The sequence below is a fragment of the Odocoileus virginianus genome, chromosome 1, assembly GCF_023699985.2.
Source record: "Odocoileus virginianus isolate 20LAN1187 ecotype Illinois chromosome 1, Ovbor_1.2, whole genome shotgun sequence".
Classification (NCBI taxonomy): Eukaryota; Metazoa; Chordata; class Mammalia; order Artiodactyla; family Cervidae; genus Odocoileus; species Odocoileus virginianus.
The window spans coordinates 93,260,818-93,283,527 of record NC_069674.1 but is presented as its reverse complement, the minus strand read 5'-3'; the positions used below and the strand labels follow the sequence as shown (position 1 = coordinate 93,283,527).

The 22,710-nt window shown below is 35.0% G+C and overlaps 1 protein-coding gene across 9 annotated transcripts in view; it reads left to right on the top strand.

Moving 5' to 3' along the window:
* The window catches only part of PHF14 (PHD finger protein 14), a 211,420-nt gene that overhangs the window by 38,899 nt on the left and 149,811 nt on the right, over positions 1-22,710 (top strand). For all 9 annotated transcript variants that reach the window (XR_002309267.2, XM_070470974.1, XM_070470970.1 and 6 more), the window contains exons 7-11: positions 1,371-1,508; positions 18,429-18,575; positions 19,371-19,641; positions 19,939-20,045; positions 21,190-21,285. Coding sequence is in view for 8 of the 9 variants with exons in the window: in XM_070470974.1 (XP_070327075.1) it covers positions 1,371-1,508; positions 18,429-18,575; positions 19,371-19,641; positions 19,939-20,045; positions 21,190-21,285 (759 nt within the window). In the remaining variant the exon portion in view is untranslated. The remainder of the gene's footprint in view (positions 1-1,370; positions 1,509-18,428; positions 18,576-19,370; positions 19,642-19,938; positions 20,046-21,189; positions 21,286-22,710) is intronic.

The following is a 22,710-nucleotide window of genomic DNA, read 5'->3' as shown; positions in this document are numbered from 1 at the left end:
TCTTTGTGTTCTCTCAGAAGTTCCTTGCCCAATTTCATCATATTACATTAAATTACTCATTTAATGTAATTTTATTACATTAAATTACATTAAATTGTTATCCTGAACAATTTGATTCTGTTTATGGTATTGACATCTTTTAAGTAGTTTAATTTCTCCCCTTCTCCAACCCCCTCTCCTCTCTTTCTCTTTGTTTAACAGTTTTTTGATTTCATGTTCATATTACTGCTTGCCGATATTTTATACCATATACATACTACTGTTAATGGAAGAGACCTTTAAGTAGGCAGTAGAATGTCAGGAGTTGGCACTGTCTTCACACCTGTGTCCAGAACACAGTTCTTGGATAACAGTGCTAATATATCAGATTGGTAATGTTTACCAAGTAGGTACTAACTGTTACAGTATTACAGTGATGTTTTCAGTATCTATTGAAACTTCTTCATTTTTCTTTTTAAATGTTTCCCTCATATTTAATTTCTATAGAATGCATTTACTAAGCAGTTCTTCCTTAACTGTCTACTGATGGTCTTTCATAGATTAGCAAGTTTTTTTTGTGAAGGTTTGTATTTATAGAGTATATTTTGATAGTAGGTTTTTTTTTTTTTCTTTTCTTCCTCTCTGTGGTTTAGTTAAAAGTATTAAAAAATAAATCAGGGTGCTGGCATTTGGGGTAATTTCAGCAGTTTATACCTTTAGTTTTGCAGTTTTTCCTTTTATATATAGGAAGAATATAAATAATTGGTTATATTGTATATTATTATTAATTTCATAAAGTTGTTTACTTAAGATTGCTTCTGCTTCTCTAAAATATATTTTTAAAATGTGGTATTTCTTTGATTTCAATGTCTAGATCTTTTGGTGAATTTTCTCTGGCTTCCTATTTGTTTTCTTTAATTTTCTCAAATAGTATATTATTGTTGAAATAAGTGTAGTTTAATGGTTAAGAGCATCATTTTAAGATTATCTGGTTAAAGACTGCATTTACCTCAGTTTTCTCATGTGTAAGATGAGAATGACTGTAGTACTTCTTCCACATATTATTATGACATAGTGTCAAATGACACTATATATAAATAATTTTATATGTTAATTCATGTAAAGTGCTTAGAATAGTGCTTAGTGCATGGTAAGCCCTCAACTACTTATTGTTATAATCATTATTGTATAAGTGGAATTTTGGTTTGGTAGAACTATATAATTACTTTTTTTCTTATGAATATTTGGCTTACCTGCGGTTTTTGTTTATATTGATATACTGTTGGTACAATTGGTTCACTATTTGTATTTTGTAGAAGCTTTGTATGAGAAGGCAGTTTCTGTTCTGGGAGTGTTTTCCCTCTGAAACTTTTCCTATTATTCCATTGTAGGAGTGTAGCTTCTGTGAAGACCCTCGTTTTGCTCGAACTGGAGTTTGCATTAGCTGTGATGCAGGGATGTGCAGAGCCTATTTCCATGTGACCTGTGCTCAGAAGGAAGGTCTGCTTTCAGAGGCAGCAGCAGAAGAGGTAGGTTTATCTGAATCCCTGGTTGGTGAATATGTTCATAAGACTTATCATGACTCCATTATATTCTCCAACAGGTGTGCATTTTAAAATAAATTTGTGAGTTTATTCTTTAAATGTTTGTCTAGATCACTGGTCTATAATTTTGAGTAAATAATATATATGAATTTTTTCGGTCTTAGAGCTAGCCATACATTTGTAAAACATGTTACAAATTTTATAATGAAACCTGACAGATAAAATGAAACATAATTCAAGGTGTTTCAAAGCATTATAATGTCTGCATATCTTGTATAAGGATCTAAAATTATATTTTAGTAGTAATCTTGCTCTCTCTTTAAATAAAATCATTACCCTGTCTTCAGTACCTGCATTTCTATTTCTTTACAATTATTTTTAATTCTAAAATTTTCCTAATGGAAATTTAAGCAATCAGTCATTTTCAGAGTATGTTTTTGGGACTCTACAATATTCTCTCAAGGTCTGTGAGGCTAAAACTGTCTTCATAACAGTATGAAAATAATACGTACTTTTTTTGCTCTTAATTTTCTCACAAGTAATGGTGGAAATTTCCAGAGATTATATAGCATATAACAATATAAGCATTTGAATGTGGAAGCAGTTTTGAAAATCCAGCTGTCTTCTTTTAATCTAGATATTAAGAGACTTGTGAAAATGTAACACAGTTGTCACTTCTCACTAAAAATTTTTCTGTATGTAAATCTTAGTATTTTTCATTAAATTGTTATTTTTATTAACATATACTAGGCTTATTGTTATTTTAAAATAAATGAATATTTTTAAAATTTCTCAATTTTAAATTCTAATATGGTAACTGTAACTCACATAAACTCTTTGCAGGTCTTTAAAACCTTTTACTACTATAAGGCATCCTGAGACCAAGTTTTGTTTTGTTTTGTTTTTTTAAAGCTTTTTATATAAGTAGGTAATTGAGTGTTATATAATTCTTACTTTATATTTGGAATAGATTTATGGTAATATCTAAGCCTCTGTTATGCTGTCTTTATTGGGTGAATTTTCAGTGTCATGTAAAAATATATTTTTTATATTGGGCTTTCATCTTACTCCATTTTATTTCATAGGCAAGAAACAAGTAAAAAAATCTCATGAAGAAAAATTTTTGAGCCAATTTTAAGGGACATATTTTACCAATGAATGGATCCTATTGAGATTATATTGGCATATGTATCTGTTTTTGTGCCAGTCTCTGATTATGATGAATTGTATTTTGATTAATTAAAAAAGAGTACTAAAGGGACATTATGCATTTTCACAGCTATTTGGTAGACCTATATAGAGGAGCAGTTGTATAATGGGGTCATGTAGATTACTCACTGGTCATAGCAAACACCCTCCTCCAGTGACACAAGAGACGACTTTACACATGGACATCATCAAATCGCCAGAACCAAAATCAGATTGATTATATTCTTAGCAACCAAAGATGGAGAAGCTCTATACAGTCAGCAAAAACAAGACTGGGAGCTGACAGTGGCTCAGATCATGAACTCCTTTTTGCAAAATTCAGACTTAAATTGAACAAGGTAGGGAAAACCACTAGGCCATTCAGATATGACCTCTAGGTCAAATCCCTTATGATTATACAGTGGAAGTGATAAATAGATTCAATGGATTGGATATGATAGACAGATCTAATCTGGAAAGCTATGGATAAAGAATCATGACATTGTATAGGAGGCGGTGATCAAAACTTTCCCAAAGAAACAGAAATGCAGAAAGGCAAAATGGTTGTCTGAGGAGGCCTTACAAATACCTGAGAAAAGAAGAGAAGCAAAAGGCAAGGGAGAAAAGGAAAGATAAAGCCATCTGAATGAAGAGTTCCAAAGAATAGCAAGGAGAGATGAGAAAACCTTCCTCAGTGATCAATGCAAAGAAATAGAGGAAAACAATAGAATGGGAAAGATTGGAGATCTCTTCAAGAAAACTAGAGATACCAAGGGAACATTTCACGCAAAGATGGGTACAGTAAAGGACAGAAATGGTATGGACCTAGCAGAAGCAAAAGATAGAAGTGGCCAGAGTACACAGAAGAACTATACAAAAAAGATCATGACCCAGATAACTACACTGGTGTGATCACTCACCTAGAACCAGACATCTTGGAGTGTGAAGACAAGTGGGCCTTAGGAAGCATCACTACAAACAAAGCTAGTGGAGGTGATGGAATTCCGGTTGAGCTCTTTCAAATCCTAAAAGATGATGGTGTGTAAGTGCTGCATTGAATATGCCAGCAAATTTGGAAAACTCAGCAGTAGCCACAGGACTGGAAAAGGTCAGTTTTCATTCCAGTCCCAAAGAAGGGCAATGCCAAAGAATCTTGAAACTACTACACAATTAGACTCATTTCACATGCTAGCAGAGGAATTCTCAAAATTCTCCAAGAGAAGTTTCAGCAGTACGTGAACTGAGAACTTCCAGATGTTCAAGCTGGATTTAGAAAAAGCAGAGGAACCAGAAATCCAGTTGCCAACATCTGTTGGATCATAGAAAAAGCAAGAGAATTCCACAAAAACATCTACCTCTGCTTCATTGACTATGCCAAATAGTCAATGTGGATCACATTTGACTGTGTGGATCACAACAAACTGTGGAAAATACTTCAAGAGGTGGGAATACCAGAACACCTTACCTGCCTCCTGCAAAACCTGTATGCAGGTCAAGAAGCAACAGTTAGAATCGGACATGGAACAGCAGACTGGTTGAAAATTGGGAAAGGAGTGAGTCAAATCTGTATAGTGTCACCCTGCTTATTTAACTTATATGCAGAGTACATCATGCAAAATGCCGGGCGGGCTGAAGCACAAGCTGGAATCAAGATTGCCAGGAGAAATATCAATAACCTCAGATATGCAGATTGTACCACCCTTATGGCAGAAAGTGAAGGGGAACTAAAGAGTCTCTTGATGAAAGTGAAAGAGGAGAGTGAAAAAGCTTGCCTAAAACTCAACATTCAAACAACTAAGATCATGGCATCCTGTCCCGTCACTTTTTAACGGATAGTTGGGGAAACTGTGGAAACAGTGACAGACTTTATTTTCTTGGTCTCCAAAATCACTGCAATGGTAACTGCAGCCATGAAATTAAAAGACGCCTGCTCCTTCAAAGAAAAATGCCAACCTAGAGAGCTTATTAAAAAGCAGATGTATTACTTTGCCAACAAGGCACAGCTATGGGTTTTCAAGTGGTCATGTATGGATTTGAGAGTTGAACCGTAAAGAAAGGTGGGCACTGAAGAATTGATGCTTTTGAACTGTGGTGTTGGAGAAGACTCTTGAGAGTCCCTTGGACTGCAAGGAGATCAAACCAGTCAATCCTAAAGGAAATCAGTCCTAAATGTTCTTTGGAAGGACTGATGCTAAAGCTGAAGCTCCAATACTTTGGCCACCTGATGCGAAGAGCCCACTCATTAGAAAAGACTCTGATGCTGGGAAAGATCAAAGGCAGGAGGAGAAGGGAATGACAGAAGACCAGATGGTTGGATGGCATCACTGACTCAATGGACATGAGTTTGAGCAAGCTCTGGGACACGGTGGAGGACAGGGAAGCCTGGCGTGTTGCAGTCCATGGGGTCACAAAGAGTTGGACATGAATGAGTGACTGAACAACAACAAATTACTCAAGATGGTTGGCAGAAATCCAGAGAGATAAAAGAAGTAAGACTCAGCAGATCAGATAAATCTCAGTGAATATCTGGATCAGGAAATCTGTAGGTTAAGGTTATGACTACTTCTGGAAACTTTGAACTTTGTAGCCAGGATGTTTTTTTGTAGCCATTTCTTTTAGAGCTCATTGAGAGGGCTTTGCCTTTTAAACTCTGGTGGTTTGGGTCTCTTTGTATAGTGCCATCCATCATTATTTTTGGTAGACAGTAGCCATTTAATTAATGAATATGTGTGAAGCAGCCATGTATGGGACAGGGGGTATAATGGGGTCCATAGTGATTTAGAGATTGCATCTCCACATTTAAAGGCATTCAAATTAAAACAAACAAAATACAGTATTACACTAAATAAATAGTTTGCAGTTTGTGGTCTGTATATCTATATATCTGTGAGCTAATCTGGGGAAATTTACAGGGAAAGTTAGATAAATTAGATAAATCACAATGTGGAAATTGGGCCTGAGGTTTTTTCCTTGCCTTGCTCCCTCCTTTGATTGATAAGGTAGGAATTCTGGATTTTGGAATAATGAAGTGTGATTTTTCTCTCCCCATCTTGTTAAATGAACTCTTTTTGGGGAAATGATTTAAAGCATATTTGCATGTATTTGTGTCTTCTTCCTGTAAACAGTTATATAATTGAAAAATCATGAAGATTTTTGAATAGTGTTTTAGAATACATGACTTGGCATGCATCAATATCAATGAAAGTTTGCTCTTGTCAGTAAACATCTTGTTAAAATGAACTTCTTGGCTACTTCTCCTGGTTGTACTTCTGTGGATTAAGATTTATGTAATGCATATTTGATGGAAAAATAAATTTTAAATCAAAATAGATTTGCTGTTTGTGGGTGTGCCTTGTCTTCTGCTTCAGTTTTATGACATTAGAGAAAGCACTTTTTTTTGTCTTTTTAAAAGACTGTTTTATTAAGTTGAATTTCTTATTTCTTAATGACTGTTTTATATAGGCAGCCAAAGAAAGGTTGAAAAGGAGAGTAAGTACTTTGGTTTCATCCAGTGACATCATACACCCTAGTATACTTTTTACATCTTTTTATAGACTTCTGCCTATACTTTATCTGTACTTTAACAGTACTTTATCCTGTTAGTGAGATCTATTCTATTGCTTTTGACCCATTTTGTGAAAATTCTATTATTTAGAATATTTAACCATGTTATGACAAAACATATCTTATTGTTAAAACCAAACTATAAAACAGGCCCAGTTATCCTGATTGCAACTTAGGTTTCACATCATATAGTTAGCCTTAAGATTCCTGATCTTTCACTGAAACCATATGGTTGTTTCTTTTATGATAAAGTATGGTTTTGGTACTGTGAACATTGTTATAATCTGTTACCATGTAAAAAGTTCTCTTTGAAACAATGTAAAATTATGTATCAATTTTTTTCCTACAACATTTGATTTAATGGATTGAAATCATTCATGGATTAAATTTCAAAGGCTCAAATTAGATATTTGGCACTGAACTGATGACCTGAATATTGCTAGAAGAACCAGGATTGGTAAGAATGGCTCTTGTTGGATCAAAACATTTTTAAATGAATTAATGAAGAAGTTACATCCCTTAAAAGTAGATCTTTTGTATGAGATCTTCAGTAATATTTTTCTATGGCTATTTTAGGCATTATTTTAAAAAATTATTCTGGATGAACTCTTGACAGTTACTCAGATTACTTTCTCTCACACTCCATATCTAATCCATTAGCATATCCTGTCTTCAAAGTATATCTAGTACATGTTCAATGTCTTCTTGCTAAGTTCATTGCTGTGCCCTAGTCCAAGTCTTCTTTTGTCACCTGGATTAATATAATAACCTCCCAGCTCTTTCTAGCCTTTTCTTGCTAGAGCAGAGGGTGGCAATTTTTTCTTTTTACTATCAAGAGCCAGATAGTAAATATTTTAGGCTTTGTGGGCCTATGGCTTGTGTGTAACTATTTAACTTTGCCACTGATTATGAAAAATTCATAGACAATATATAAACAAATGAACATGACTGTGTTCAAATAAAACTGTATTTCCAAAAACAGGCAGTGCCAGATTTGGCTTTCAGGTCATACTTTGATGTCAAGCCTTTCTCAGAGAACAGAGGAAATTTTCAGTTGTAGCTAGTATTATCCCATTAAAATCTAAGTCAGATCCAGTCACTCCTTTGCTCAAAACCCTTCAATGGCTTTCCATCTGATTCAAACTAGAGGCCTGTTTCTCTGCTAATCTATAAGGCTCTGTGTGATCTGACTTCACATCACCTCTCTGAGTTTATCATTTCCCCTCATTCAGCCTCATTGGCTCACTTGTTGCTCCTTGAATGACTGGCCAGGTGAGCTCCTGCTCTGGGCCTCTGTATTTGTTTCCTTGCATGGGCTGCCTTTCCCCCACACGGCTCATTCCCTCACTTTTTTTCAGGTCCTCATTCTATATCTACTACTCACTGTGGCTTTGCTTGGTCGCCCTGTCTAAAGTTGCAGTCTTCTGCCTCCCATAACAGTTTCTATTCTCTTTTCTGCTAACCTAACCTAACCACTGTCCAATATAGCTCTAGTAGTTTTCTGGTGGTGTCTTTAGGATTTTCTAGGTATAGCACCAATATCATATGCAAACAGTGACAGTTTTACTTCTTTTCCAATCTGGATTCCTTTTCTTTTTCTTCTGCGATTGCTGCGTCGAAGAGTTCGGTACAAGTTGGCATCCTTACCTTGTTCCTGATCTTACAGGAAATACTTTCAGCTTTTCAACCTTGATTATGATGTTAACTGTGGATTCATCGTGTATGGTCTTTTTTTTATGTTGAGGAGTGTTCCTTCTATGCCCACTTTCTGAAGAGGTTTTTTTTTTTTAAATCATAAATAGATGTTGAATTATGTCAGAAGATTTTTCTGTACCTATAAAGATGATCATATGGTTTTTATTTTTCAGTTTGTTGTTATGGTATATATCATATTGATTGGCTTATAGATACTGAAAAATCTTTGCATCCCTGGAATAAGTCCCACTTGATCATGGTGTGTGATAATATGTATGATTCTTTTTATTCTGTTTATTGTCTATCACTTTCATTAGGACATAGATTCATGAGGACAGGGTTTTTTTTGTTATTATTTTTCACTGTGTTCTCAGAATACAAGTAGAGGGACCAATCCCTTCTATCATTCACCTTGTATGTGATCAGCTATTTAGCATTTAAGGTCCTTTTTTTTTTCTTTTAAGATTTCGTTAAGAAAAGAGTTCTAGAGTAAAATTAGTTTTCAAACCCTCATTTTGTGTATAGTGAATTGCAATTTGATTTCCCATTTATCCTTATTTTGATTTCCTATTTATCTCCAGGCATTGCCAGAGGATGTTTCCTTGGTACCTTTTCCTGTGGTATTAGAATAACTTTATTCATACGTGTGTCTCTTTGCCCCTTTGGTTTGCATAAGTTGATCACTACTCCTCCAGCTTGGTTACCTGTTAGCAGGTAGATCACTTTCACTTTGGTACTTCTCTAAGAATCATATTTAACTTTTTTTTGAAGTATGACTCTAAGAAATATAATTTACTTGGAATTTATACAGATCATCAAACATTTACATGAGCCATATTATTAGGTGTTTATGTACTTGGATAAAATTATTTTGATTCTTAACTATTATTCGTCTAGCTGATGTATACTTTTTATACGTGTTGTTGTTGAAAGCCTTATTGATTTTTTTCTTTTGTTTAAACTGAGAATGTTGATGAGCCTGTTTCTCAGTACATTATGTAGTGTTCTTTCTCTCAATTCAAAATAGTAGGTGTAGCTGTGTGTTTGCTTATTAACTGGTTTCTAATATTGTGAATTATGTTACTGATAGCAATAACTTCTTTAATTTTCCAGAAATTTCAGAGCCACATGTGGAGTCTACTACCAATGTGCATGTGACTTTTATGATAAGTGTTTTGGTTGTTTATCTTTTTGATGTTATACCTTATCTAGGCTTTTGGAAGCAAGTAATAGAATACTTAAATGTGGTAGCCATGTATTAACTATCTCATGACAGGAGACAAAAACAACAGTAGTTCTGGGGTTGTTTCAGAAGCTCAATGATCAAGTCTTATTTTATTCTTCTGTTCTACCAACATCAATATGCTTTTCTTTTTGGTTCCTAACCTTGTTGTCTCATGGTCTCAACATTGCTGGAATAGCTCTAAATAAGCACTGTGTTCTTTCATTATAGAATTCAAAACAGAGGAGGAGGGGAGAGGGATCTCTTATCATTAGGACTGAAAAATTTTCTCATGTGTTCACTCCAGTAGGTTGTCCTGTTATCTCATGTGTCAAAATAGTCATTATGGCTGTCGTTAGCAGTGTGGCAAGATGAATAGATGAAACCTGACATTTTCAGTTTCTGTCAGAGAAAATGAATTTTACAAAAAAGGAATATGTTGGAAGGGAATGGCTGGGGGAGTCAGCAGCTAACAGTTTGCTACAGCCAGTCTAAGAAGTTGGCAGTTTATTTCCTTTCACTGTAGCTCATCCATATACTTAGATCAAATGAAGTAGTGTTTTTATCAGGTATTAAAAGAAGGAAAAGAAGAATCAGTTGTTCTGAATAAAAGAAACAAATGAAAATGTCACTGTTTCCATTTTTCCCTTGTTTCACAGTAGAAGAATTCTGATGTTCTGGCCTTTCTTTTCTCTGGGTTTGATCTGTTACCTGATCTTTGTCTTTTAAGAGTGTCATCCCCTTTCCTTCTAGCTTCCCTCATCATGGTGGAATTGGCTTCTCAATAGTCCTTCCTTTTCAAGACTTTTTTTCTCATTGTTTTTTTTTTTCAAGTTAATATTGGCTTTAGTTTTATAATCTTACACAGAGAACTTTAAGGAATATTCTATATGTCTGAAAGTGAAAGAAAGTGAAGTCACTCAGTCATGTCCAACTCTTTGCAACCCCATGGACCCACCAGGCTCCTCCATCCGTGGGATTCTCCAGGCAAGGAGTGGGTTGCCATTTCCTTCTCCAGGGGATCTTCCCAACCCAGGGATCAAACCCAGGTCTCCCACATTGCAGGCAGACACTTTAACCTCTGAGCCACCAGGGAAGCTTCATCTTATTTTTTCCTACTTTACCCTTCGTTTCATTGTTCGCTCTCAACTTCTAAACAGACACACTCTACAGTCCTTACTTAGTTTTTAAAATTAATAATTAAAGCTTAATTAAATTATCTCATGCTTTGCATATTTTAATAAGCAACCTCAAATCTTTTTTGAATAATATAAATAAGAAATAACCTGTAGGATAAAAACACACCAGTTCTGTTTTTAATAAAGAGTTTATATCATTATTTTTCAGTTAACTTTGTGACTTTTGTGTCAGTGTGTAAATTTGATGTCTACCATAAGACTGTATTTTTATCTGCTTATAAACCACAATTAAAAATAGTGAATTTGGAATGGTGTGACTATGTGTAAGGAAATAATAAAATATAATAAATGCAAATAGATAATTCCTAAGTATGTGCAGAGCTGATTATTAGGACTTTTCCTAGATAAACAGGTATTGCATAAGTTGAACTTTAGGCTGCAGAATAAATTAACATAGGTTTTCTTTTTGTTTTAACAGATACGGTTAAAAAATGAAAAGTAGAATTGAATAAAGTGTTATATAATCATTAAATCATATGTATTTTCCTGTCAGAAAGAAATATGAATATCAGATTTTAATAAACTTAAATAAATAGTTAATACCTAATGTTTTTGTAGAATCTGATGCCAAAGGATAATTTTGCTTTCATAAAGTTCTATTTTTCTGTTAGCTAGATTAGTATTAATTTTTTATATAAAAGATATAGATAAGGATAATGTTTTAATAATGGGTAGAGAAACTGCTGTATTTTTTTAAATAAATATCATTTAAATACACAAAATTCTTAATATAAATTTAGATTTAGTTCACCTTGGTTTTAGAACACCATATTTTGCATACAATATATATGAGTTTTAAGATTGATAAAACACTTAAGTCATAAAAATGAAAAATAAACAAGTGATAAATGCTAAAAATGGGAAAAAATAGACGTTTAAAAATGAGATCAAATTGAATACAGATTCTTAGCTAGAATAAGATCTCAATAAAGTTAAGTTGGTTGCTTTCAGTTTTTATAGGAAAGGATACTAAACAGCTATACGTATGGTTTTGTTTATGGTTCAGAAAATATGTACATTGTCAAATTTTTCTTTTTTGGTACTAGACACTAGTCATTTGTGCATTAGGATAGTAGTGTAGTGTTAGTCGCTCAGTCATGTCCAACTCTTTGCGACCCCATGGACCAAGGCCACAAGCCTCTTCCGTCTATGGAATTCTTCAGGCAAGAACACTGCAGTGGGTTGCCATTTCCTTCTCCAGCATTTGGGCATTGAATTTGCATTAAAATTGTTCATCTGTAAAAGGTTCTAGAAATTTCAAGTACTAGATTCAAGAAATTAAGAAATCTTGCTTAGATTTATTTTTATTCTTTGGTCTTCATCTTCTGGGAGTTTTAGATTTGAGTACAAGACTTCTTCAAAAGCAAACTAAAACTGTATGTTAAACAGTTAATCATGTAATGTTTGCAAAAGCATCACAGTTGAGGGCTGAATTGTATATTAAATAACTCAGCAAGCATTTGTGGAACGTGACTATCATGTTCACTATCACTTATTGAATTTATGTTGTAAACTGAGTTGCTTTGTTAAGGGGTGACCTAAACTTTGTTTACGAACAGTGAAATTTATATTCAAACATAACTTCATAGTTCTCAGTTAACATCAGTCAGTCATGATTGCGGGCCTGTGCATATGTAAACTTTAGGTTTGGGGATGGAGGAGTTTGTCAGGGAGTATAAAAATGGCTTTAAGTCATGTAGGTGGGGTTAGATAGTAAACACAATGAAATGTTAGAGTCTCATAAGACAACATTAAAAGATGTCACAGGTGCCTATGATGGACAAGAAGTGCTGTAAATATAGAAATAAGAAGATTTCTTAGAAGAATCAGAAACTTCAGTAGACCTTCTTGGCCTATCTATCTCTTACCTTTGAACTATTTAAGGATTACAGATTAATGCTTTTTACTGTCATTCATTCAGCCTATTTATTCAACAGATACATTGAGCTACTGTATATTAGGCTTTGCTGTAGAGCCTATAGAGATTAACATTGAACAAAATAAACTGTTCTTAGGGTAGCTTACATTTGAGTGGCAGGTTGGGAGAGGACAGATAGTGAAAAAGTTTACCAGAAAATATCAATACTTTTGAGACAAACGAGTAATGACTTCTCTGTCTCCCAGACTTAAGGGTTTATCCTCAACTTACTGCTATATTGTGATAAGTATTATGAAGAAATACAAAGCAGGATAAAGTATGTAGGGAGTAAGGGAAGTAGGACAGTACTACTTTATATGGGGAGATCAGAGCTGGGCTCTCTAAGACAGTGACATTTTGTGTAAAAAATGTAAGGAAAATGGTAGGGAGCTTACATTTATTTGAGAGGAGAGCATTACAGGCAGGGGGAACAGAATATAGAGGCTCTGAGGTAGAAACATTCTTGAGGTCCAGGAAGAACTGGTATGGCTGATACAGGGGCGGGGGCTGGTGTTTGGTAGGAGGAGAGGAAGGAGGTCATAGAGGTGGCAGGCAGCTACATCACATAGGGCCTGGAAGAACATGAGAATGACTTTGGATTTACACTTGGAGTGAGATGGAAAGCCATCAGATTTGCATAGAGAACATGTGAGTCAACTGATATTTAGAAGGATAACCCTGATGATTGTATTCAGTATAGAGTATAGAGAAGCAAAGGTGAAAGTAAGGAGAACTAATAGAATGGTTTAGGGTTTTAAGGATAGAGGTAATAAGAAATGACTGATTTTGTAGATCTCTGTTGAGAGATTGTGGAATAAGCAGAAAGAGAGGGGAAAGGGTGATTTCTCTTTAGCCTGAACTTCTAGCTCAGTCGCTCAGTCATGTCTGACTCTTTGCAACACCATAGAATCCAGCACGCCATGCTTCCCTGTCCATCACCAACTCCCAGAGCTTGCTCAAACTCGTGTCCATCGAGTTGGTGATACAATCCAACCATCTCATCTTCTGTCGTCCCCTTCTCCTCCTGCTTTCAATCTTTCCCAGCATCAGAGTCTTTTCGGGTGAGTCAGTTCTTCGCGTCAGGTGGCCAAAGTATTGGAGGTACAACTTCAGCATCAGCTCTTCCAATGAATAATCAGGACTGGTTTCCTTTAGGATGGACTGGTTTGATCTCCTTGCAGACCAAGGGACTCTCAAAAGTCTTCACCAACACCACAGTTCAAAAGCATCAATTCTTCGGTGCTCAGCTTTCTTTATAGTCCAACTCTCACATCCATACATGACTACTGGAAAAACAATAGCTTTGACTAGATGGACCTTTGTCGGTAAAGTAAGGTCTCTGCTTTTTAATATGCTGTCTAGGTTTGTTGTAACTTTTCTTCCATGGAGCAAGCATCTTTTAATTTCATGGCTGCAGTCACTGACCATCTGCAGTGATTTTGGAGCCCAAGAACATAAAGTCTGTCACTATTTCCATTGTTTTCCCATCTATTTGCCATGAAGTGATGAGAAAGGATGCCATGATCTAAGTTTTTGAAATGTTGAGTTTTAAGTCAGCTTTTTCACTTTCCTCTTTCACTTTCATCAAGAGGCTGCTGTGGAGCTTCTAGAAGAGTGGAGTTATGGTTTACTGAGGTGGAAAAGACTACAGGAAGAGCAGATTTATTGCAGGAGAGAAGGAAATTGAGGACAGTTTTGGACATGTTGAGTTCAAAACACCTATTAGACTTGTAAGTGGAGACAGTAGTTGACTATCAGAATCTGAAGTTTAGGGGAGTAATCAAGGCTAAAGATACAGATTTGGGAGTGTCAGGGTATAGATAGTATTTATGGTGAGATGACTAGGTGAAATTACCTAGACTATAAGAGGAGAAGGAGATGGGAAGAGTTCTGATGACAGTCATAGGGCTACCTTGGCATTCAACAGCATTGAAATTTGGGAAAATAAGGAGGAATCTACCAAGGAGACTGAGACAGAGTCATTAGTGAGGTTAAAAAAAAAAACTAAGACAAATGTTTCAAAGAGAGAGTAAACAAGTTGTGTTAAAGGAATAAGGTTAAGACTGAGAAATGACCATTGGATTTGTCAAAATGAAGGTCAGTTTTCACTTGAGAGGAGAAGTTGAGAGTAGTTGAAAACTTAGGAGTGGAACGGAATTGAAGACAGCTAATATGGGCAGGGCTTTAGATTTTTCCTTTTAAGGACGACTTTGAAGTAAACAACAAATGAGAGCCCAGGGAATGTCTTTTAAGTATTTTTAAAGGATATTACAATGTTTTTAGTATGCAAGTAGAGAGAAAAAAAATGTGCAAGAGGTAGAATTGCTGGAGGGAAGATGGGGTGGAATTAATCGCAACTGAAGGTCAACCTTAGATAGGAACATTGGGCAGTTTACCCCCGGTAACAGGAGATTAATCAGAGGATATGTGTAGACATGCAGATAGGCTGAGGTATGCAGTGACCAGAGGTTGTGAAAGTTCTCATTTCATTGCTTTTCTCTTCTCTTCGAAACCTCTCCAGTGAAATAAATAAGGCCATCATCTGCAAGTTAAGAATAGAGAGGAGATACTGAAAGTTTTAGAGATGAAGCTATTCAGTGATTATCTTTAAAAATGGAATGGAAATTAATTTGGGAATGTGTTCAGCTGCTCTGATGCAGGTTAAAATAGGGGATGAGTTGGATTTACCTGTGCTTTAGGTTTTGTCAAGTGAAGCTAGATGAGGAAGAGAGGAACAAGTGAAGAGAGGACTGCATCTTGCAAACAAGTAATTAATTGATGGGCCATGAAATAATCAGGTAAAGAGGGCAGTCATGTGCATGGGCTCTGGGGCAGTCAGAGGATAAAAGTCTGCACATTGGAGACCTGAAAGGTATTAAGAACTTGTTTGAGTCTGAAAAGAAGTGGTCAGGAAAGGTAAAAGATAATGCTCAGAGAATACTTGAAGAATTATATTATGGAAAGAGTTCAGAATCTAGGTACAGTCATAGGAATTAAATGGCTGAGGTGAGGTGGAAAAGGTGGTGTTGTAACTGAGAAGATATGTTATGCTCCTAACTCATGATGGTATTTATACTTTTCTGATTTCAATAAACAGTTTTATGCAGATACCAATAAAGCCTCTCTACTTTTCTTAAAAATACTCTTGTTTTTACAAGTGCCAGTTGGTTCTCAATGTACAAGATTCCTAATAGTTTCTTTCAGCTTATAATCCTTTGAACTGCTGAATCAGTGTTAGTCAGGGAGCTTTGTTTGGAAAAAATTGTTTTGGTTTTAAGATTCTAGAACGACTCATGAAATTAAGAGGTCCACAAGCTAAATTTGACCTGTAGATACATTTTGTTTGATAAAAACAGTGCAATAAAAAGATAACTTGAGTTGATGGGGCATTCCAGTTTGTCACAGTTCCCCACCACTTATCCCACACTCCACTTTTCCCCCTACTTCCATCATCATTTTTGTCTTATAATTTCCCAGCATCTTTACAGCCTTTTACTCATTTATGTTTACTGGTAGCTGTTTCTCAAGGCATTCACATTTAGAACTCTTTGCCTTAGACCTACTGAAACACAATCTCCAGAGTTGGGCTTTTGTCATTTCTGTTTGGACATGTCCTTAAGTAAATCTGATGGCAGACAATGGTTGAAAAAGACAGCTTTTACTTACTAGCAGTGGATCTTGGGTCAGAAACTTAACCTCTCTTGTTTTCAGTTTTCTATCCATGAAGTTGATATTAAAATAATAGAACTCACCTCATGTGGTAGTGATAAGACATAAATGAGATAGTATGAAAACAGGCACTATGCCTGGTACATGGTGGATATTCAGAAAAATTTTTTCCCTTTCCATTTTCTTCTAGGAATAGGATCTTGAAAGTTTCTCCAGGCAAGTTGAGGGGATATTCCAAGTCAACCAGATTATTAATTAGCACACGATTTTGAATGGTCTAATAAAACTGAATAGCCAGTAACTTGAACAAGGAAGATGTTAAATTCTTTCTATGATTCCAGACTGATTTTATGTTCAGAGGAGTTTGGTTCCAGGGACCAGGTACCTCTGACTTATTGTCATATTTCTTTAGTTTGTTGTACTTTCTCACGTGGTCAGAGATGGTTTTTCACCACCTTGCCTGGGTTGTACCCCATTGGTAGGAAGGAAGAGAAGGTGAAGAGTGGACATTTCCTTTCAAGGGTCTGGTTAAGAAATTTCATAAACTTCATTGGCTGGAACTTATCACGTGGTCATACTCAGCTGCTGAGGGTCTGGAGCAGAAATTTTCCAGCAAGGTCATCATGTATCCAGTAGAAAATCAGAAGATTCTAGTACTAAGGGGAAAAACGGGAGGATAAATGTTAATGGATAGTGGTTGCTTGGTATATCTGTTTCATTCTCTAAACAAGATTAATCCCTTAGTCCTAATAGCCTTAGATTTAGGATTTATTGTCCCCAATCCCAAGTCATGAAACAAAAGAAAAATTACTTGGGCTGCTTCATCCTTTTCATATGTCTTTTTGACTAGAAATGACTGGTCTTTTTACCAAGTCAGAGTCTTTTTTTTAATTCTTAACTGACCTATGCAAGCATGAATCCTATCTCTGATAACTCAATTTCAACATCACCTACTACTTTAAGACAGTAGAATGGTTCTTGAGATCATTTTGACTATAGTTCAATATATTCTTTATTTCCACTTCCTCTCTTTTTGCCAGGATGTGTAGAGCACGTTGTGAGAAAGCAGCTGTGTGTGAGTGTGAATGAGAGAGAATCCAATTTCCTGTCTACATTTTTGTATTTATTCCTGTACCTATATGAAGTAATTATTATTAAATCTGTTTTCTTAATGAGTTAACAGAGACCCAGCGATAATTAGCAACTTGTTTAAAGCCACAAAAATCTTTAATTGGTGGGGCCAGGTTTTATGTCCAGCTATTTATATATCCAGATTCTCTAATCACAATATTCACAGTGCTATATTGTGACATCTGTGGATATCATACTAGAAAATTGCATTATATATTTTGCTGTTTTTAATGTTAAGGACACTTTGGTTTTACTGTATGATAATTTTTCTTTTTGTACTTTTCATTTGTTTCTTCTTTTGTTAGCATCATCATTTCTCTTTGGGTTGTAAAACCCCACTTTACTAAGAGACTCTTAATATAACTTAGGTAAAAACTGTATGGGCAGCTTATCTGTTTTCCTCTTTGAGACAGACCTGAAGAATGAACTACTTGTTACTTTGCTGGCAGTTGCATTGCTGAATGCTTTTTTTTTTTTGCCTACATATTTACAATTTTTTTTTCTATTTTTGATAGTAGATTTCCTTTTATGTTTTTGTATCCTATTACTTATGAATATGTACCCATTAAGGTAGTACCATAAAATAAGACTGTGAGAGAGCTGTGTTTCCATTTGAGGTTTTAGAATTTTGTAGAGAGTTAAAGAGAATGTCTGAAGTGTTTTATTGATGAGGCCTGGCCTTTTTTAAAGACTACTTTGTATTAGGGTATAGCTAATTAACAAACAATATTGTGATAATTTCTGGTAAACAGTGAAGGGACTCAGCTATACATATACGTGTATCCATTCATTCTCCACTAAACTCCCCTGCCATAAGGCCTGGCCTTCTTAATCTAATTTTACCCCAGGTAGAGTTTGCCTGTGCATTTCTTGTCAGTTAGAAATGCCCTACTTACCTGTGTTGACTAGTCCTATATTTTCTAGATATATTGTTGTTTTATAATATTAATCTATGTATTCATAGCTTTAATGATGGTTTCTACCTATGACTATTAATATCTTATTTGTTTTAAATAGTGATTTTTTTTTTTTTAGGCAACAACTTAATGTAATACCTAACTTTTGATTTCAGTATTTTTAAATCCACAAGGCTGTATAAAGAAAAAAAATTGTTAATTTGAATTTGGTATACAGGATTAAGTTCCTAAAGCAGCAGTTTTTATCATTATGTATAAAACTTAATTTTGTAATTTATTTTTAGGAATAACCAGCACTGTGGTATATTCTTCAAAAAGGAAATGTTATCTCTTATGGCTTTTTAAAAAATGGGCCTTTGGAGTAAAAATGTTCATTTCCCCCCCTCTGTTTTTTTTATATAGGATATAGCAGATCCATTTTTTGCTTATTGTAAGCAACATGCAGATAGGTTAGACAGAAAATGGAAGAGAAAAAACTACTTGGCTCTGCAATCCTATTGTAAAATGTCTTTACAAGAGAGAGAGAAGCAGTTATCACCAGAAGCACAGGTATGAGATTCATTCCAAAATTCGTGTTTTTCTTCTTTCAAGGGTATAGATTTTAGGGAATTCCCTGGTGGTTCAGTGGTTAGGACTCTGCGCTCTTTCTGCTGAGGGCTCCAGTTTGATCCCTGGTAACAGAGCTAAGATGCCACAAACTGTACGGCCTGGCCAAAAAAAAACGAAGTTAGAAATTTAAGATCTCATGCATCTTTGATATGTGATGTATAATTGTGAAATTTGGTTAGTGTAATTGTGAAATTACCTAGAAATTGGCCGTCATTAAGGTAAATGGAGAGTATAGTTTGTGATTGAATACATTACTCATCATCTAGTCTCAACAAAACAGTCATTTATAAAACATGTTTCTACTACATTAAAGAATGTGGCTTAGAGGAAATTATTTTATCAGTGCAATATGTTGACCACATCTTTTTTCAGTCTCTTCTAAGATTTGTATGTGCAAAGACTGATTAGTTTGCCTGTCATATGACATATATTTGTGTGTAAATTAAGTAAATTTATGAAGACTAGTACAAGGCTAGTTGAGAAGAGAAACTTCAGCATAATCATTCTAGTTTTTGACAATTAATCATAGGCTAGGGCAGTTGTTAACTAGGGGTAGACCTGATTTATCGTAACCCAAAAATTATGCTGTATACCTTAAGGACTGTGGGTAGATATAATTTGCCTCAATAGAGGAACTTCTGATCATCGTTACTCTTGCTAAGTGTGGAAATAAAAATCATAAGAAGTATGTTCCGTTTTAATATCTTTTAAAATTTGTATATGTTTCTTTTATAGGCAAGGATCAATGCCCGGCTTCAGCAGTATCGTGCCAAAGCAGAACTAGCTCGATCCACCAGACCCCAGGCCTGGGTTCCGAGGGAAAAATTGCCCAGACCACTCACTAGCAGTGCTTCAGCCATTCGCAAACTTATGCGGAAAGCAGAACTAATGGGGATCAGTACAGATATCTTCCCAGTGGACAATTCAGATACTAGTTCTAGTGTGGATGGAAGGAGAAAGCATAAGCAACCTGCTCTCACTGCTGATTTTGTGAATTATTATTTCGGTCAGTATAGGCCCTGATGCATGCACATTTTCATTGAGAACAATTTGCCTATAGAAATAGTTGATACACTGTCCATTTTTAGAAATTTACTAGTTTTGCTACATATATCAAGTATGTTTATTTTCCTAATAAGTTGTGGATTGTTGTAAAATGCTAATTTAATGTGTTTGTGAGTAGAGTTAAAAGTGTCTAGGTTTATCCATGTGATCATCTCTATGGCTAGCTTCTTCCTGTGTGTATTTCGTATATCAGCTTTTATTTTCTTCTAAACTAAAATTGGATATTTAATTTAACTAGAGAGAAATATGCGCATGATTCAAATTCAGGAGAATATGGCTGAACAAAAGAATATAAAGGATAAATTAGAGAATGAACAAGAAAAGCTTCATGTGGAATATAATAAGGTAAAACAAGCAACGTAATGTATTACATCCTATTGATGATTTCCTTTGTGATTTTTTATTTATGTTTCATTTTGAAATTCCTCTGGAGTTTCTACGACTTGTCTGTAATTCTGACCCCTCGTTATCTTCATTACCATCACTGAGTACTTTCTATGTGCCAGGAACAGTTTTGAGCATTTTTACTTGTATTAACTCATCTCATTCTCACTTCAGCTTTATAATGTGGCTTATGATTACTGCTCCCTTCTTCAGAAGCATAAACTGAATCCTAAACAGGTGAAGTAATTTGCCCAGGTTCACAAAGGTAGTCAAGGCATAGAGTTGGGGTTTGAGGCCCAATAGTCTGACTCTATTCCTTATTCCTAACCACTGTATTATAGAACTTATCTTTCTAGGTTACAGAAAATTTTAAAACTTACTTTTGAATTACTGTTTTTTTCTTGAATTGTTTTGACTTTGGATTAAAAAAAAAAAAAACCTCCCGATTAAAATTTCTCTTCTACGTCTTCATTCTAAAGATAAAGAAGTTCATGAAGCAGTGTAAAAAAGCAAGTTGTGACTAACTGTGAGGTAATAAGTAACATGAGCAAAATCTGGGTTGACTTTTTTGGGGGGCTGTGCTGGGTCATCACTGTGGTGCCAGGGCTCAGTGACGCTGCTTATGGGCTTCTCTAGTTGCAGAGCCGGGCTCGCTTGCCCTGAGGCATGTAAGGTCTTAATTCCCCAGCCAGAGATCAGATCTGCGTCCCCTTCATTGAAAGGTGGATTCTTAACCACTGACCACAGGGAGGTCCCCAGGATTGACTTATTGATGTATAACATTTTCTTCTCATTGGAAAAATGGTAGGGGTGCACCTTGACAACACTCACAAGGGTTAATTAGTATGTCTGGAAATTACATAGTAAACTATAATAGAATATGTAAGAAGCATTATTAGTAAAATGTTAACATAAAATGCTTACTTTTTGTTGGTGCTGCTTAAATAGTTGGAGACTTTGATTTTTCAGTGTACTGTGACTTGAATGTGTTAAATATATATGGAATAGAAATGTAGATAGTTTGGACATTGATAAATTATTTATATTTTCAAATATGTTACTGAATATCGTAATGGTCTACTAATTTGAATTGTTTACATTATAGCTCTGTGAATCTTTAGAAGAACTACAAAACATGAATGGAAAACTTCGAAGTGAAGGACAAGGAATATGGGCCTTACTAGGCAGAATCACAGGGCAGGTTAGTTTCTTTCCAATTGCTCTCGCCTTCTCTTCTTGCTTTCTGTATGATTTCAAAGATTGGATCTCTAATACAACTGTCACTTCACTAACTGAAGAATTCTGTTTAATCAGGGCCAGCTAATCCTCTGGGATGATGGTTTCTGCCTGAAATGCATCTAGAGCTTTGCAAGCTGCCTACTGAGAACCTGTAGCTTAATATGGTTGTTTTAACAGCTATCTTGTTTGCAAAATTTTTTCATTTGCTCTAACTGATTGACCTGTCATTTGTGATGAAGCTAAGATTTGAAGCATGAGTTACTCCCACCATATTCTTCTGCCTTTACATAGCAGTTTCAGATTCCTTGCCACATTTCTTCTGTCCTATTCTTGTGCTTTAATTAGTTTTTTTTTTTTTAATGGGGGAAATGTAAAAGGAAAACTGGATTTATTTTCATGTTGATGGGTTTTGAACTTATAAGAAATGGTTTTTGAAATTTAATGTTAAAGTGTAGTTTTTCCCTTCATTAGTTTTATTTTAATTATGAAAGAAATTACTTTATCCTTGAACATATTGAGCCTATTAAAGTTCTTGGTATTGAAAAGAACAATCATTGCCAAATGGATTTCTTTGAATGCTTTTTTTTAGTACTGTGTATTTAATTCTTAATAATTCATTTGAATAATTTCAGTTATTTCTTTAAGGATGATGGAGACTCGCTGTGGTCTTTTCACTATGGAAATAGTTGTATTTTTGAAGGAAAGTTTTTAAAGAACAGATATTTTTTGTGGTACTTATTTTAAAGGTTTATAAAAAGCCAAATTCATTATATAGTTTGTCTAGACACATTATTTTAGAAAGTAATACATACCGATACGTATTGTGCCATGCTAGCTTTGAAGATGCTTCTTTTGTGAACAGTGTGTATGTGGCGTATGGTATAAGGAATAACATAAGAGGTGAGAATGAGTAGTTACATATGCACAGTTGACGTTCGTTTCTATTGATAGGCTGTTGGTGAATATTTGGAAAGATTATAGTATTTTATATTTAGTGAAATTAATATTGAATGCAAGCATATGAGTTTATTTGGCAAGCTAGCATTATCTTTTGGCCTGATTTGCAAGTTTGTCTTGTAAGAATTTATTTAGTATAAGTTATGAAAGAGAATTTTAATTTATTAAATCACTTGAAACAGAAGCACATGAATTTCTGTGTGCAAATGTAAAGTACACAGAAGAAGTAGAATTCATTTGTACCACTTGCAGGATACTTTTTTTCCAGTTGGTTGAACTGATGCTGGCCCACTGGGCCACTGAGAAATGACTTTGATAGATGGTTGCTGTCTAAGAAGCCAGTATACTACAAATTAGTAGAAACCCAAAGAGAATCTAAATCGCTTTGTGAAGAGTTTGGTCCAATAAGATAATTTTTCTAATTAACCTT